Genomic DNA, 15,347 nt, shown 5'->3' with positions numbered 1-15,347 from the left:
CAGACTCCCGGTTTATTCCCTTTCCCCCCGACCTTTCCCTTTAGTAACCATGAGGCGGTTCTCTAGTCTGTGAGTCTGTTTTTTAAATAAGTTCATGTGTGTTTTCCCCCCTGAATCACTATGGTATGATAGTTGTCTTTTTCAGTCTGACTTCCCTCACTTAGTGTGATCATCTCCAGAATTTCGGGCAGCTCAGAACCAGAGTTTTCCTTTGCCCTCTGTCGCCCCCTCGGGGTCATGTGTGGGAAAGGACAGGAGCTCGGGACACACCCTTGTCTACAGAGGGGCAGCCGCCCGTGTGGATGTCAGGCACGACGGAGGGCCTGGGATGCTGGGCCTCCAGGGGAGGAGACCAGGGGCCACTGGGTAGCCTGATCAGATGCAGTGGGAAGGACTGGTCTTGCCAGGGTCACCCCGAGGCTGCACTGGCTGGAGCCGGATCAGGGCGGAGGACGGGCTGCCCGACCTTCTCAAGTTCCCTGCCTCGTAAGCAGAGTGGTTGTGGTTGTTCAGACGCTCAGTCGTGTCCGACTCTTTGTGACCCCATGGACTGCATCATGCCAGGCTTTCCGATCCTACACCATCTCTAGGAGTATACTCAAACTCATGTCCATTGAGTCTGTGATGCCGCCCAACCATCTCATCCTCGGTGATGCCGCCCAACCATCTCATCCTCTGTCGTCCCCTTCTCCTCCTGCCTTCAACCTTTCCCAGTATCAGGATCTTTTCCAGTGAGTCAGCTCTTCACATCAGGTGGCCACAGTATTGGAGCTTCAGCTTTGGCATCAGTCCTTCCAATGAATATTCAGGGTTGATTTCCTTTAGGATAGACTGGTTGGATCTCCTAGCTGTCCCAGGGGCTCTCAAGAGTCTTCTCCAGCACCACAGTTTGAAGACATCAGTTCTTTGCTGCTCAGATTTCTTTATTGTCCAGCTCTCACATTTGTACATGACCACTGGAGAAACCATAGCTTTGACTAGATGGACCTTTGTTGGCAAAGTAACGTCTCTGCTTTTTAATATGCTATCTAGATTGGTCGTTGCTTTTCTTCTGAGGAGCAAGTGTCTTGTAATTTCATGGCTACAGATACCATGTGCAGTGATTTTGGAGTCCAAGAAAATAAAGTCTGTCACTGTTTCCATTGTGTCCCCATCTATTTGCCATGAAGTGATGGGACGGGAGACAGAGAGGTAGCTGCTCAACTAATAAGGGGAGTGTAGGGCACTGGCTGGAAGACTGGACTCTGTCCCTTCTAAAGGAGGAGTCTATGAATTTGGGCCACAAACAAAACCACAGTCATTTTAGATTGTTTTCATGAACAAAACAGAATTATTTATTTATGTTTCTGGAGTTTGTATCTTACTCATTTTAAAATGTGCTTAGCATACATAGTATGTGGTACATACTAGGCATTCATTAAATGCTGAATTGTGTGACTAAGTTGAAAATTTCTTTTTTCCCCAGTAAAAAACTGAATGACCCAGGTATGTGGAGAGAACACCTGCTGCTTACTTCCTGTGTTCGTTACCAGGCAGAAAGGACCAGATGATTCTGGTGGCCTGGAGCTGGGTGGCTGGTGGGGTTTGGAAAATTCTTTTCCCTGTGGCTCTTGCTTAAATTTAAAGCTCTGCTCTGGAATTTGAGCAGACCTTAGACACATCTGAGTATTAGAGGGCAGTTCTTTCTTCTGGAATTAATTGTCGAGTTCACAATGCTTTGTAACTGAGACCAGTCACAGGCTTTCATGATAAGTAGAGCAGGTATTTCAAATTTGCCATTGAATTTGTGTGTTTCCCACAGTTCCTGTCGGGCTGTTTTTTTATCTCCTTTGATTATGACCTCAGGAGCCCAGAGCAGACAGCCAGCTTCTAAGGCCTGTGTCATGATAATAAATGAAAAGGTCCCCGTCTTCAGCCTCTGTTTTTCTTTCATTGGAGGCTGATTGCTTTACAACGTTGTGTTGGTTTCTGCTGTAGAACAGCGTGAGCTGGTTGTACTTACACACATACCCGCCCCACCGCTGCAGGTCCTCGCAGAGCGCCGGGGTCAGCTCCCAAGCTCTGCAGCAGCCCCCCACTGGCTGTCTGCGTTACTCCTGAGAGTCTTCGTCAACGCTCCTTCCTCAGCTCACCCCACCCTCTCTTCCCCTGCCGTGTTCATAGCTCCTGTTTCTTAACAGTGTGGACAGGAGTTCTGGTCGACGTGGTCTAAGCTTCCTAATTCCTTGTCTCCATTTTCCTAAGTCTGCGGGTCCTCAAAGATTTTGGGGTGCTGGAGGCCCTCTCCCATCCCACTGGCTGCCAGGGAGTGGGCCCTGCAAACCACATTTCTCTAGTCTGCAGTGAAAAAGCTGCTGGAGTCCTGGAGAGAACGTGAGAGTAGATTTGTGTTCTAGGCCAAACTGTCACGTGCTTGTAAGTGGAAAACACACACCAGACTGTGAATACTTAGTATAGCAACCACAATAAAAAAAGAGTGTTGAACTCTCTCATCCGTTTCTAATCTCATGGATTACAAGGGAAAGGATAATATTTGGATATACTGGGGTAACAAAGCGTAGTATTAGAATTAATTTTCCTTGTTTCATTTTAATGCAGCTGCTTGAAAAACCTGGAATCACACCAGTGGTCTTATTCCTGTGGACGGCGCGGGCCTGGCCGGGGGTATTGGGCCTCTTGAGCCCTGGTGGTCTAAGGGGCAGCCCTCGCGGAGCCTCACGTCTGTGTGTTTCTCCACGAGAGGCAGTGTCCGTACACTGGCCATCTGCACGTCCGGGAACGGTGTGTGTGCTGAGGCTCGTCCACCTGCCCCCTGGGTTGTGTGTGCAAGCCCGTCTGCCCTGCCCTGCCCGGTTCTGCTCTGCGCCTGTGGCACGTGGAGCAGCCCTTTGCCGGTGTTCCCTCCGCGTGATTGACCCCTGCCCCTCACCGTCGGTCCTCGTAAGGTCAGCAGGGCGGCTGCAGTGGTCTCTGTGGGTTTCTAGCCAAGGACGTGTGGGTTCGTCAAGGGAGAAGCTCCTCCAGCCACGCAGAAGTAGCCACAGCGGGGTCTGAGCCCGAAGCCTCCATCCCAAGGCCCAGTGCTGAAGCAGGCGCCAGGCGGCCCGTCACCTTCCAACGTTAAGACTGACGGTCCCCCCCCTCCCCCAACAAAGGAACCCAAATAAACTAGATCAACAAACCCCCCGACCAGAAACTCAGAGGCCTGGTGGCGGCGGCCATGGGCATTGCGGAGCCCACAGATACACTAGAACTGGAGAGCACTTTGCGCATCTTGTTTACCCCGTGGAAATGACCCGGAGACGTGGTGGTCGGCCTGGGAGTTCTGGGGCCACCTCGGTGACTTGCATAAGGGGAGTGGTGATGTCAGGGGTCCCCGTGCGGGCTCCCACCTCCTTGGAGCCTCCCCCATATCTGCTGGGGCGGGCATAGTGCCGCCACTCAGAAAACTGGGTGATGGGGACGCGGTTTCTGTTTACATCAAATTATTTGTGGTGCTTTCCCACGGAAAGGGCCCCAGGGCTGCTCTTCAGCTGTGATTATGATAAATGTGAGTAGACTCTATTGCCCAGGGCTCTCACTTTGAGAGTGCTTAAAAATAACTTTAAAAAAATTATGCCAAGTTTCAACGTGGAAGAAATGCGTATGCATAAAATTATAATGCCACTGTTCAGCCTAGGCTTAATTATAGCTGATACTTAGCATTTCTCATTTTATTTCTTAATCCACTTTCAACAAAGGAACACCCAGGGGCTATCTCCTTTGCATCTAATAGAAATGTTAACTTTGTGGGCTATGGAAGTTGGCGTGCTCATCAGCATTTCATGAGCTGCATGGTAATAATACCACAAATGAGGGCATGCATTTATTGGAACTTCCGCCCACTGAACCTCAGAGCTGGGGGCGGCATCTTGGGGGTGGAGGTGGCAGGTGGGAAGGCAAGTGCCTTTTGGGGCCCCTCCAGGCCGTGGGGGCAGCAGGCGCTGGCTGGGGCTGCCCGCATACCCTGGGTTCTGTCCAGGCGGCTCTGTGTCTCTGTAAATGAGCCTCTGGGTGAGGCTCGGAGAGCAGGTTCCATTTTAAGCCATTCGAAGGCCACTTCTCACTAGGACCTCAAAAGGCTCAGAGGCTTAGGCAGACTCCGCCCGCCACCGTGGAGGTGGGGAGCGGGGGATCCAGGTCCTGACTCAGGTGGGCACCCTTCCTGCTGCTTCGGGTGCGGCGGTGCCTTGGAGGGGTCGGTCAGCGAGCTGGGAGCGCCCTGCGGCTCCAGCAGACGCCCAGCAGGTGTGGGCGTGGAGGCCCAGGAGGCCGGGTCCGCGTGCCGGGGCGCAGGGCTGCGGGGCCCAGGGCAGTCCAGGGCCAGGTTTGGGCCTCAGCTCACTGTGCTGCCCGCTGTTGGTGACCTCGGAGTCCGCTCCCAGGGCTCAGTGTACTCGCTTACCAGTGGGGAGAGCCGCCCCTCCCTCACTGGGTTAACGTGAAAATGAAGTGGGTGGCGGACCAAGGATGGCATCCGGCGGAGTTAGGACTCGGAGTGTTCGCTGTATTTTCATGAGGGTCTTGTCTGCCGGTCTTGGGAATGGCTTCATCCCAGGAATGGTGGGTGTAGTGCTCAGACCGGCCACCAGAGGGTGCTGCTGGCGCGTGTATGATGCGCACTCTGGCCTGAAGGGCCTGCCTGGGTTTACTCTGTGTGCTGGTAAACTTTTTTTTTCTTGCCAAGGAAAGCTGATCCACTGCATGTGGTGGTTCTCTGTTCCCTGCTTCAGACCTGTTGCCAAGCCGTGTGGAGGCATTAAGTGTGTGTTCTGGTGGGTTGGTGGCCCTGCATCTGGCATTCTCATTTCCTAGCTTTCTGCTCCCTGAAGGGAGTTGCTCTTGTAAATTGCACAAAATAAACACACAGGGAGTCAAGTTCCCTTTGTGCTGTAGTTACTCTTAGTTGTGCTTAATTCTTAGAAATGTCTCTGTAGCCACAAAGCTGGGTATAGGGTGGGGCCCAAGGCTTCTTGTGTTCCTCACAGGGTCCCATTGGCCCTGACCTGTGTTTCTACCTGATTTTTTAAAGTTCCTTATGTGTTGACTGAGTAGTTTTGAAAACATATAGGCCGGAACTTGATCTGCTGGGGCAAGTTACAGCTGCTTCATCAGTAACATGGGAGAGTAATACCTTAGTGGCCAACTCGTCAGGGCCGCTGTGTACAGCTGTGCAGGTTGCACACTGCACAAGAGTAGCATATCTAAGGGCATCATTTCATGCCGTGGATTCGTATATTCATCATGACAGTTTTCTGCAAGTGGTAGTAAAGTATCTTGTTCTCACAAAATCAGTACGCCGTGACCACTGTCTGACAGGGGGAGCTAATGTCTTTAGGAAATGGCGCCCTTTTCCCTTTCTCACAGAGGTGCCTTGCGGGCTCGCAGCCACCCTGCTCATCAGGATGAGAGGTGACAGGGAGTGTGGCCCTCAGGGAAGGTTTTGTCAGCTTTTCAAGCTTCTCTTGAAAGCAGAGTTTGAAGTGCTGTCATGGAGGTGAGCCCAGAGGCAGGGCCCCCAGGCAAGTGTGTGTGTTGGGGGTGCCGAGTGGGGATGTGGGGCCTTCCAGGGGACGAGCAGGGGTTGTTGGGAGTCCAGCCTCCCAGGCCCTCAGCTCATGCTGCATCTCCATTGGAACCTGGGAATGTCTCTGCGTTTCATTGATTGAAAGACTCACATTTTAATATCTCTAACATCAGGAGGTGTCCTACAGTTGATGTGATAAGACATGCCTTAGTTTACTTGGTAGCATTTTAGTCATCTTTTAGTCGTATTGTAAAGTATCCATGCGTCTGAAGATAGATGCTGTCTTAGAGTTGAGGAAATACGATAATGAAACCCATTTCACGGGAGTGTCGTGCAGATTAGACACACCTGGCCTGAGCCTTGCATGCTGCCACCTCATGGTGAGGGTGTGATTGATTTAAACTTCCGACTCTTCTCCTTCTTCCTCTTTGAATTCCTTTATTTTGGTTACAGCGAGTTCTCAGAAGGTGCGATGGCTATGATGATGTTATATTAGGCATATCCACAGCTCGTTAAAAGTTGTGCAGAACAGACTAAATGGAAGGAGAGCATTTTGATCAAGCCCGGGCCTCCTTTTCTGAAGATAAAGGGAAAAAGTATTTTCGATTGTAGTGAGCTGCACAATATGAGGGTTTGTTCCCTACCTTGGATGTGACAGCAGTCTGGCTTCGTGTTACTGTTTCTGCTCCTGTTGGGATGCTGCCAGCTCTTACGAATTTAATAACTTAAGGGCAAGTGAACAACAGGAAGATAAAAACCTAACTCCCAAAGAATCTGCCATCTGACTTTTCATGAGGTCGGCAGTTTAATAGGATGTTAGTTTTGTCTGTTGAACTCTCTTTATTTAAAGTTGATCAATCCAAGTAAAAGACGGTTAAAAAGCAGAGCATGACATACTGATTGAGGAGAGGAAGGAAGAGAACTTTTTTTTACACTATAGTTTTTAAATAGAGAAATCTCATAGTCTGGTAATGAGCGTTTTGTCTCCTTATGGTTATCAATAAATATTTAGGCTATTTGTAGCCATCAGTTCACCTGACATTTGTCTAGCCCTCCTGTTTTCCTAGCGGCAGCGTGGCTGAGAGGAGGATGGGTGACTCTGGGTCTGGCGGGGCTCCGGCGGCAGGTGGTGTGGTAGGTGGTGTGGGGGGTCCTGGGGCTGATCCCTGCCTCCTCCCAGAGGTGGGCAGGGGCCTGGACTGAACCCCTGCTGCCCCACCCGGGAGCTGCCTCACTCCAGCCCTGCGGGACGCAGAGACCTCTCAGACGTGGGGCCGCTGCTAACGCTGCTTCTGTAAGACAACGACTTTGGAGTTTATGCTTGGGGTCCCTGTCTGTGACACCCGATATTGCGTCTCCCTCCTCTGTGGGGAGCCCAGCACTGGGGGTGGAGGGAGGGAAGAGGCCCCAGGGTGCTGGGAGCCCCCCGGGGGGCGTCGGGGGCATGTGCGTGGGGTGCCCCTACCTCTTTCCCTCCCGGATGCACAGCAGAAGCCCCATGCTCTGGGATGCTCTCCTTCCCAGGGGATGGTCAGGTGTTGTCTCTACCCCGCATGCTTCTGTGTTATCCGACTGTTCCACAACTTCACCCTGTGACTCCTGTAATAATCAATAACAGTGATTTTAAAAGGGGGCTCCGAGGGCCGGGAGACCTGGAACGCCTGCATCCTGCTATGCTCTGCCCATCCCTACAGGAGATGCCCTTACTCAGGACAGCAGCAGAGTTCTCCTTGACTGTGGGCCGGGCTGGATGTGCTGGGAGCTGGCCGGAGCCCGCAACTTCAGCTCGTCTGCGCCCACCTCCTTTGCCGGTTTCCTTGGGGGCCCAAGAGGTGGGGAAGGGTCCGTCAGGAGCGAACCAGCTCCAGCCAACACAGGGGCTGCACAATTGCAAAGGCGGGGGCGGGGGGCCTGGCCAGCCCGTAACCGTGACCCGTCAGCGCCCAGGGGAGCTCCCAGGGGCCCACCCTCCCCCCACCGGACTGCAGGCCCGTCTAGGTTGGGACCTTCTTCTGGGAGGAGTGGACAGAGGCCCTCACTCATTCGTCTCTGGTCCCCAGGCAGGGCGAGCAGGTGGGGGGTCAGAGGTCACAGGCAGGACCCAGCTCTTCCAGGCTGGGAGTGTTTGCAAATCAGGGTTCAGAAATGAGGACTTGTTGACGCGGTTATTTTAAGATTTTTCATCTTAACAGTGCAGAGTAGCTGGTTACAAACTGGCAAAAAATCACAGAAATTGTGTACTCAAGCTCCAGACTTCTGTGACTTTCCTTGTGCTGAACACGCCATTTCCCCTCCCGAGTCCTTTTGATAAGGATGAGTGCACAGTAATTGAACCTAAAAACGCAGCCAAATTATAGCATCTTCATCAGAATTAGTTGACAACATAATTATGCTTATATTTCAGGCTATGAGATCCTTTTTTTTCCATATGCGCCTACTATGAAAAAATGACAAGAGTGGCTTTGTTGTTATTTTGGTAGATGAAGAGTTCTTCCCGTTTGGGGCTGCAGCCCGACAAGCCTGTCCCCTGTGTTTCGGCGTCTCACTGTCTGCGCTGTGGTTGCCGCATGTCCCTGCAGAGCGCTCGGCCTCCTTCCGAGTCAGAGGCCTGGGCGTGTCATGAACGCCGTTCCAGGGGGATACCGCGGCCTGCTCCGCCGACAGGGCGGCAGTCGGGACGGCAGAGCCGAGCTGATCCATCAGCACAGCTCCGGGGGCCGTGTGGTCCGGCCGGCTGTTGTGTAGCTGTGGTCCTGTCAGTGCTGACCCGGGGGCTGGGTTGCACATTGTAGAGCTTGGGTCTGCTGCTGCTTCTGCTGCTGCTAAGTCTCTTCAGTCGTGTCCGACTCTGTGCGACCCCTTGGATGGCAGCCCACCGGGCTCCCCCGTCCCTGGGATTCTCCAGGCAAGAACACTGGAGTGGGTTGCCATTGCCTTCTCCGATACATGAAAGTGAAAAGTGAAAGTGAAGTCGCTCAGTCCTGTCCACTCTTAGCGATCCCATGGACCGCAGCCCACCAGGCTCCTCCACCCACAGGATTTTCCAGCAAGAGTACTGGAGTGGGGTGCCATTGCCTTCTCCAGGTCAAGCTGGGTGCCCCCTGAGGCCAGCCTCTCTGAGCCCCAGGGCTGCACCTGTAGCTGAGAGCTTGGGGAGCACGCGAGGTTGTGTTGTGGGGCGGCTCCTGGAGCCCAGTCTGGTGCCCTTGGGCGCCCGAGGGCCCTTCCCAGGGCCACTTTCAAGATCCTTTCAGTGCCTCCTCTGGGAAGCCTTCCTAGCACTTTAGCCCAGGATCTCTGCCTTCCCTCTGCCCAGGGTGTCTGCTGTTTGCAGCAGCATCTTGGCTCAGACGTTCCTTGAATGGCTACCCCGGGCAGGCAGGAGGCAGCAGCCTTGGCAGGAGGCTGCCCTGCCCAAGACACTCAGCCCTCATCACCTGGAGCCACGACCTGAATGCCATGTGTACCTGTCACCTCGCATCTCAGCCTTCCTGATTTTTAAACTCATGTAAACAGGAGATTCAAGAGACTTGGGTTCTGTCCCTGGGTCGGGAAGATCCCCTGGAGGAGGAAACGGCAATCCACTCCATTATTCTTGCCTGGAGAATCCCATGGACAGAGGAGCCTGGTGGGCTACAGTCTATGGGGATCACAGACAGACACGACTGAGAACGCATGCATAGACTCGTTATAGGAAATCCGTAAGTGACTATTAAAAATGAGTCCAGCAGGCAGAATCCTTTCTGCCTGGCCATCTGTTCTTCCATCCATCCACCCGTAAATCTGTCTCTCCCTTAGGAACAAAGCCACGTACCTGTCAAGCTGTGGTGCGTCCCACTCTGTAGAAGTGAACGTTCATTCTGAGCATTTCCGTGCCGTCCAGGGTTCTTCCCCCTTTGGTTCTCAGCAGCTTGCGGAACTGCTCTGGGGGACGTGTCCTGGCATGCTCGCTGTGGAGCACGCAGGTGGTTTCTGGAACTTGTCGTCCTGAATGACCTCTGTGTTGAGCATCTCTGTGCAGAGCCCTTGTTTGCATTTTGGATGATTATGAAGCCAGATCTCGAGAAGTAGAACCACTGCTCAGGAGTCACTAGCGAGTGTCTTCGGGGCTCTTGGCCCCTTGGTTGGTGGCAGGCGTGTACCCATCAGCATCTAGGGCATGGGTCCTGCGGAGCGGGGGTGCCAGGCCGGCCTCCCAGGGGCACGGCTTCCCTGCTCTCAGCACAGCTGTGGGCTGCCTCCCCACCTCTGTCTCCATCCCACGCTGCACCCTCTCCTCTGTGACAGTCGTCCTGGGTCGGGTGTGGTCAGTCTCTGCCGGCACCCTGGGGACTCCAGACCCAGCACTGGACCCACGGTGGGCGTTTGGGAAGTGTGCCGATTGACACAGGTGGCCAGGGCCAGGAGGCGTCCCGGGCTGCCCAGGCCTTCGGGCTGTGGGGGCCCCCAGGCAGAGGTTAGTTGCAGGCCGTGCCATCACTTGGTCGTGTGCAGACGCACACGTAGTCTTACCTGGGTGGTCTCCAGACAGTGCTTGGTGCGCGCGGGGACCGGGGGGCCTCACAGGAGCCCTGCCGTCCCCCAAGTGCTGCTCTGTTACCTGTCGCAGAATTCTCTTTCTCCTGAAAGCATAGCAGGAATCATGAGTAAGTCCAGGCTACTTGGGTAACAGTTGCAGTGAAAACGTTGCAATGCAGTTGTTCTGGGCGTGTCTGTCTCCCCAGCGGGCTGGTGGCTCATCTGTGGAGGACCCCACGCCCAGTTCATCCCTGAGTCCCTGATGCCTGATGTGGGGGCCACCCCGTGGCCGCGGCTCCACAGATGCTGAAATGACCACGACAGCACTTGGTATGTGGTTTTGGGATTATGCTCCTCTCTGGAGTGGTTTTCATTTCAGATTCGGTTGACTACAGGGATAAGCGTTTTAGCTTTAACTTGGGGGCAACTCAGCTCATGGTCTGCAGCCAAATGGAGGTCATGTCAGAAGCAGGCGGCAGAGTCCAGGCTTTGGCCTGGGCAGATTGCTTCTTCTCACAGCCTTAGTGTCCTCGGCTATGGACTAGGGATGACTAACTCCCCTTTGCCTAAATCGTAGGGGTCATTGTGGAGTCAGCAGGACACACATTGAAAATGACATGGCCTCTTATGAAGAAAGAAATCTATCACTGTAATCTCTTCTTGTTTTGGAAGCATTTTGGGTTCCTTAGGAACGAAGCATTTCTTGGAAAAAATAAAATATCGATTGGCGGTATTCATGAGAGACTTGAATTGACGAAGCAATGTTCTGCTTTGTTAAATTTCCATTTCATGTGTTATTTGGTAAAGAATTCTCGTAGGTCATTACCCCGCCTGCTTGGTGGAGAAACCCTATCTTCGAAGGCAGAGAGGGACTTGGTTTCTGGCTCCGTCCTGGAGCCCAGGAGGGACCTGGGTGCCTCCTGGGCTCCACCCTCACTGTGGCAGCGCTGTGTCGGCCCACTGCCTCGTGAAATACTGGAGAAAGAATTTTCTGGCAGCCGGGGCCACATAAAGCAAGAAGCGAGCTGCCTGGCCAGACGCAGCCTGTGGGAGGCTGGCCATCGCTCAGACGAGCAGCCTTCAGTATTTTTTCTTTGGCAGTTGGATGCAACCATTGTTTTTTGTGAAGATGAAATAACATATTTTGCTTTTGTTTTGTTTCTTTTTCCTTGCAGAAAACCCAGCCATCTTCATGTGTAAATGTTGTAACCTTTTCTCACCAAGTCAGTCGGAACTCCTCTCCCACGTTTCCGAGAAGCATGCAGAGGAAGGGGTTAATGCGGATGAAATCATCATTCCCCTCAGGCCTCTGAGCACCCCTGAGCCCACCAACCCAGGCAAACCCGGAGATGGTAAGGGGGCTGGGGTGCTGGGCAAGGGTGCCTGTGGGCAGTGATGCTGCTCATTTGCTTTCAAACACTTTGGTTCTAGGGCTTCCCTGGTGGACTAGTGATAATCCTCCTGCCAGCGCAGGAGACGAGGGTTTGAGCCCTGGGTCGGGAAGATCCCCTGGAGAAGGAAATGGCAACCCACTCCAGTAGTCTCGCCTGGACAGCGGCATGGACAGCGGAGCCTGGTGGGCTACAGTCCACGGGGTCGCAAAAGAGTTGTGCACGCTGGAGTGACAAGAAGAATAAGAACAGCAGCTTTGGTGCCTGGTTTCTGTCTGGCAGGTGTAGGGCCTCAGAAGAATCCAGGTTTCCAACCAGAAGCCGCAGTAATTTCCGTTTGTAGATCTGCTCAGACAGGATGTGTCTCTGAATTCCCTGAACCCCGTCTCTGTAGGTGCTTCTCCAGTGTCTGGTTGGTAGATGGAGGGATGGATGAATGAATGAATGAATGGATGAAAGGAGTCAACACCATCCAACAGGGCAAAAAGGACAAGCTCGTTGTCAGAGAAGTGTGGGTTTAACCCAGTTCCAGCACCAGCTCCTGCATTACCTGAAGCAGGAGAGGTTTTCCCTGAGCTTCACCCTGCTCACCTGAAAAATGAAAACAGATCTGCCTGGCGCAAGGGGGTGCTGTGAGGATGAGGTCAGAGGTACGGTGATAGCACCATGGATGATGCCTGGAACAGGGAAGACAGCAGGGAAGCGGTTACGATAACATACATCATGAATGAATAAGTACAGGTAATCTTAGAAACATATGGATGGCCCATGTGTCCCTGGAGCAAGGATCCCCATCGCAGAATCCTTCAGGTTCACAGTCAAGTGTCAGATGTGAAATACACTGGTTTGCAGTGTCCAGACCTCCCACTGAACGGCATGAGATGCAGCAGGTGGCTGGGTTGGAGGAACAGTCCAGGCGCTGTAATTAGGTCCCCGCAGACAAAGAAAATATATAGTCTGGGAGGAACAGCTACAAGCCAGTGTCAGAAAAAGCCCCCACAAAACTCTTTTTCCGTGATGAGAGAGGGCGGCTAGTCTCCTGTGCCGAACCTCAGTCTGTGGCAGTAAACTTCTCGTCGCAGGATTCATTAGTTACAGTAATAATCCAATTGCTCTTTCCTGGGAATATTCAGGCTGGCATCTCTGAACGGGCTGGCTTATTGATCATCTGTCTGACACCGTTAACAAGGAGAGACTCCAGACACAAAATGTTTTGGTTAACGAGTCCCTCTGGCCATTCCCAGGGTGCTCAGAGAAGCTTGCCTGACAGAGGATTGAGTTGTTGGGAAGTTAGGAGAAGTTCTGTTTAACTCTTAGTGGCATAAGGAGAAACTAAGAAAAGCCAGGCAAGTGAGGAGGGGCAAGAAGTGTCTGCATCGCTGTCACTAATCTGGGTGGTGTGTCCGAGGATTTCCTCATCCCCTCCCGCCAGCCCGGGAGACAGGTCTGACCTCCCCCCACCAGAGGAAGTTGGAGTGAGGGGGGTGGGTTACACTTGATTGCTTTAGGGAGGAAGAGTATGGGGGTGGGGGAAGGTCTGTGTCAGGCACTGAGCATCTGCCCTATAACTTGATTAAAAAATGGGCAGAAAACCTGAGGAGACCTTTTCACAATGAAGATGTACAAATGGCCATAACGTATGTGAAAAAGTGCTCAACATTACTAATCACCAGGGAAATGCAAATCAACACCAACTGAGCTGTCACCCGCCTCCCGGTTGTGAGAATGGCTGTCATGAAAATGAAAAGAGGTAACAGGTGTCGATGAGGGTGTGGAGAAAAGGGACCCCTCCTGCCCTATTGGTGGGAAAGCAGTAGGGCGGTTCCTTAAACAATTAAAAATAGCACCACCACGTGATCCGACGATCCCACTGCTGGGCCTGTGTTCAAAGGAAATGAAGTCAGGATCTCAGAGATACCCCCTTCCCCTGCCCACTGCAGTGTTAAATCCCTGCTTATCTGTGGTTTCACTTCCCATGCCTTCTCTTACGCTTGGTCACCTATAGTCTAGAAATCGTAAATGGGAAAATTCCAGAAATAAAAATCACATCAGTTTTAAATTGCACACTCTTCTGAGTAGCATAATGAGCTCATTCCTTCCTGAGGCCCCCACCCACCGACATGACATCATCGTGAGGTCCCCACCTACCAACAGGACATCATCCTGAGGTCCCACCCACCGACATGGCATTCCTGAGGCTCCACCCACCAACATGACATCATCCTGAGGCCCCACCTACCAACATGGCATCATCTGATCCTGACATCCACCCAGGGTCACCTGGAGCATGTGACCTCCCTCTGACACACGGTCAGAAGGTTATAGCAGCCTCACACTCCATCACAGTGCCTACACCATTCACTTAGGCATTTCTCATCTCACATCATCATAAGAAGAAGGGTGAGGTGGGACTCCTATGGCAGTCCAGTGGTTAAGACACCATGCTTCCACTGCTGGGGGCGTGGGTTCAACCCTGGCTGGGGAACTAAGATCATGTATTCTGCAAGCCACGTGGTGTAGCCAAAAAAAAAGGAAGGGTGGATACAGTACAGTAGGATGTTTTGAGAGAGAGAGAGACTAACTTTATTATATTATTATAATTGTATTTTATTATTATTGATCTCTCACTGTCTGATAAATTTATCTTTGATATGTATGTATAGGCAGAAACATAGTACTTATAGGGTTCAGTACATTATAGGGTGCTTACAGGGTTCAAACCACAGTTTGTGGTTTCAGGCATCTGCTGGGGATCTTGGAAAGTGTCCCCCATGGATAAGGAGGGACCTCTGTGTTCATAGTAGGCGAGATATGAAAACAGCCTAAGTGTTCATCAGCTGATGACTGGATGCAGAAAATAAGATACATACATGCACATGCACACACAGATGGAAATATTATTCAGCTATGAAAAAGGAAACCTTGCCATTTGCTATGTGGATGAAAGTGGAGGACTTTATACTAAGTGAAATAAGCCAGACACAGACAGATACTGTATGATCTCACTTATATGTGGGATCAAAACCAGCTAGATTCATAGAACCAGGCAGTAGAGCAGTGGTTGCCTGGGGGTGGGGGAAATGGGGAGCTGCTGGTCAACGTGTGTGAGTTTTCCTATTAGATCTAGGGATCTGACAGACAGCACAGCGGTTCTAGCTGACAACACTGAATTGTGTACTTGAAGTTTGCTAAGAGAGCAGATCTTAACTGTTCTCACCCGCACATACAAAGTGGTTTTATGTGAGGTGGTAGTTGTGTTCACGAGCTTGATGTGGTACGCATGTCACAATGCATACATATATTAAACCATCTTGTACACCTTAAAAAATCATATTGTACAACCTAAATATATACAGTTTTTGTTTGTCAGTGATGCCTCAATAAAGCTGGGGGAAAAAAAAAAGAATCTGCCTGATGCCAGGGCTCAAAGCTCAGACCCCCGCCCTGTGCCCCCAGGTCTGGGAGTGAGCAAGGCTCCCCCATCCCGTCAGGAGCCCTGCCTTCCCTACGGCCACCTCCCTGCTGAGCGGTTGAGGGGCCTCAGCTTCCCAAAGAGTGTAGCTTCACGGGCAGATGGAACCATGCCTTTAAGTCAAGGACTTCAAATGTGTGTGTCCCCGCCTCAACATCTATAAACTCAGAAAAACAGATAATCTCTTTTTGTAAAATTCCTGTGGCAGATGGTTGTCATACAGATTAACATGCAAAGAACTCAGAAAGGCTGTTGGAAAGCTCTTCATTCTATTTTTATTCAGCTTTGCTTACTAAGAGTTCTCCTCCTCTTAGGGACTTCCCTGGCCGTCCAGTGGTTAAGACTCCATGCTCCCAACATAGGGGGCCCGGGTTCAGTCCCTGGTTGGGGAACTAAGATC

At 52.0% G+C, this 15,347-nt stretch overlaps 1 protein-coding gene across 2 annotated transcripts in view; it reads left to right on the top strand.

Annotated features, from left to right (window-relative positions):
• Nucleotides 1-15,347, top strand: part of ZFAT (zinc finger and AT-hook domain containing) — a 140,759-nt gene that overhangs the window by 6,023 nt on the left and 119,389 nt on the right. For both annotated transcript variants that reach the window (XM_043483276.1, XM_043483275.1), the window contains exon 2: nt 11,260-11,436. In XM_043483276.1, coding sequence (XP_043339211.1) covers nt 11,260-11,436 — 177 coding nt within the window. The remainder of the gene's footprint in view (nt 1-11,259; nt 11,437-15,347) is intronic.

The sequence above is a fragment of the Cervus canadensis genome, chromosome 12, assembly GCF_019320065.1.
Source record: "Cervus canadensis isolate Bull #8, Minnesota chromosome 12, ASM1932006v1, whole genome shotgun sequence".
Lineage (NCBI taxonomy): Eukaryota > Metazoa > Chordata > Mammalia > Artiodactyla > Cervidae > Cervus > Cervus canadensis.
Note: the sequence above shows the minus strand (reverse complement) of the source record. Positions and strands in the feature narration are given on the sequence as shown.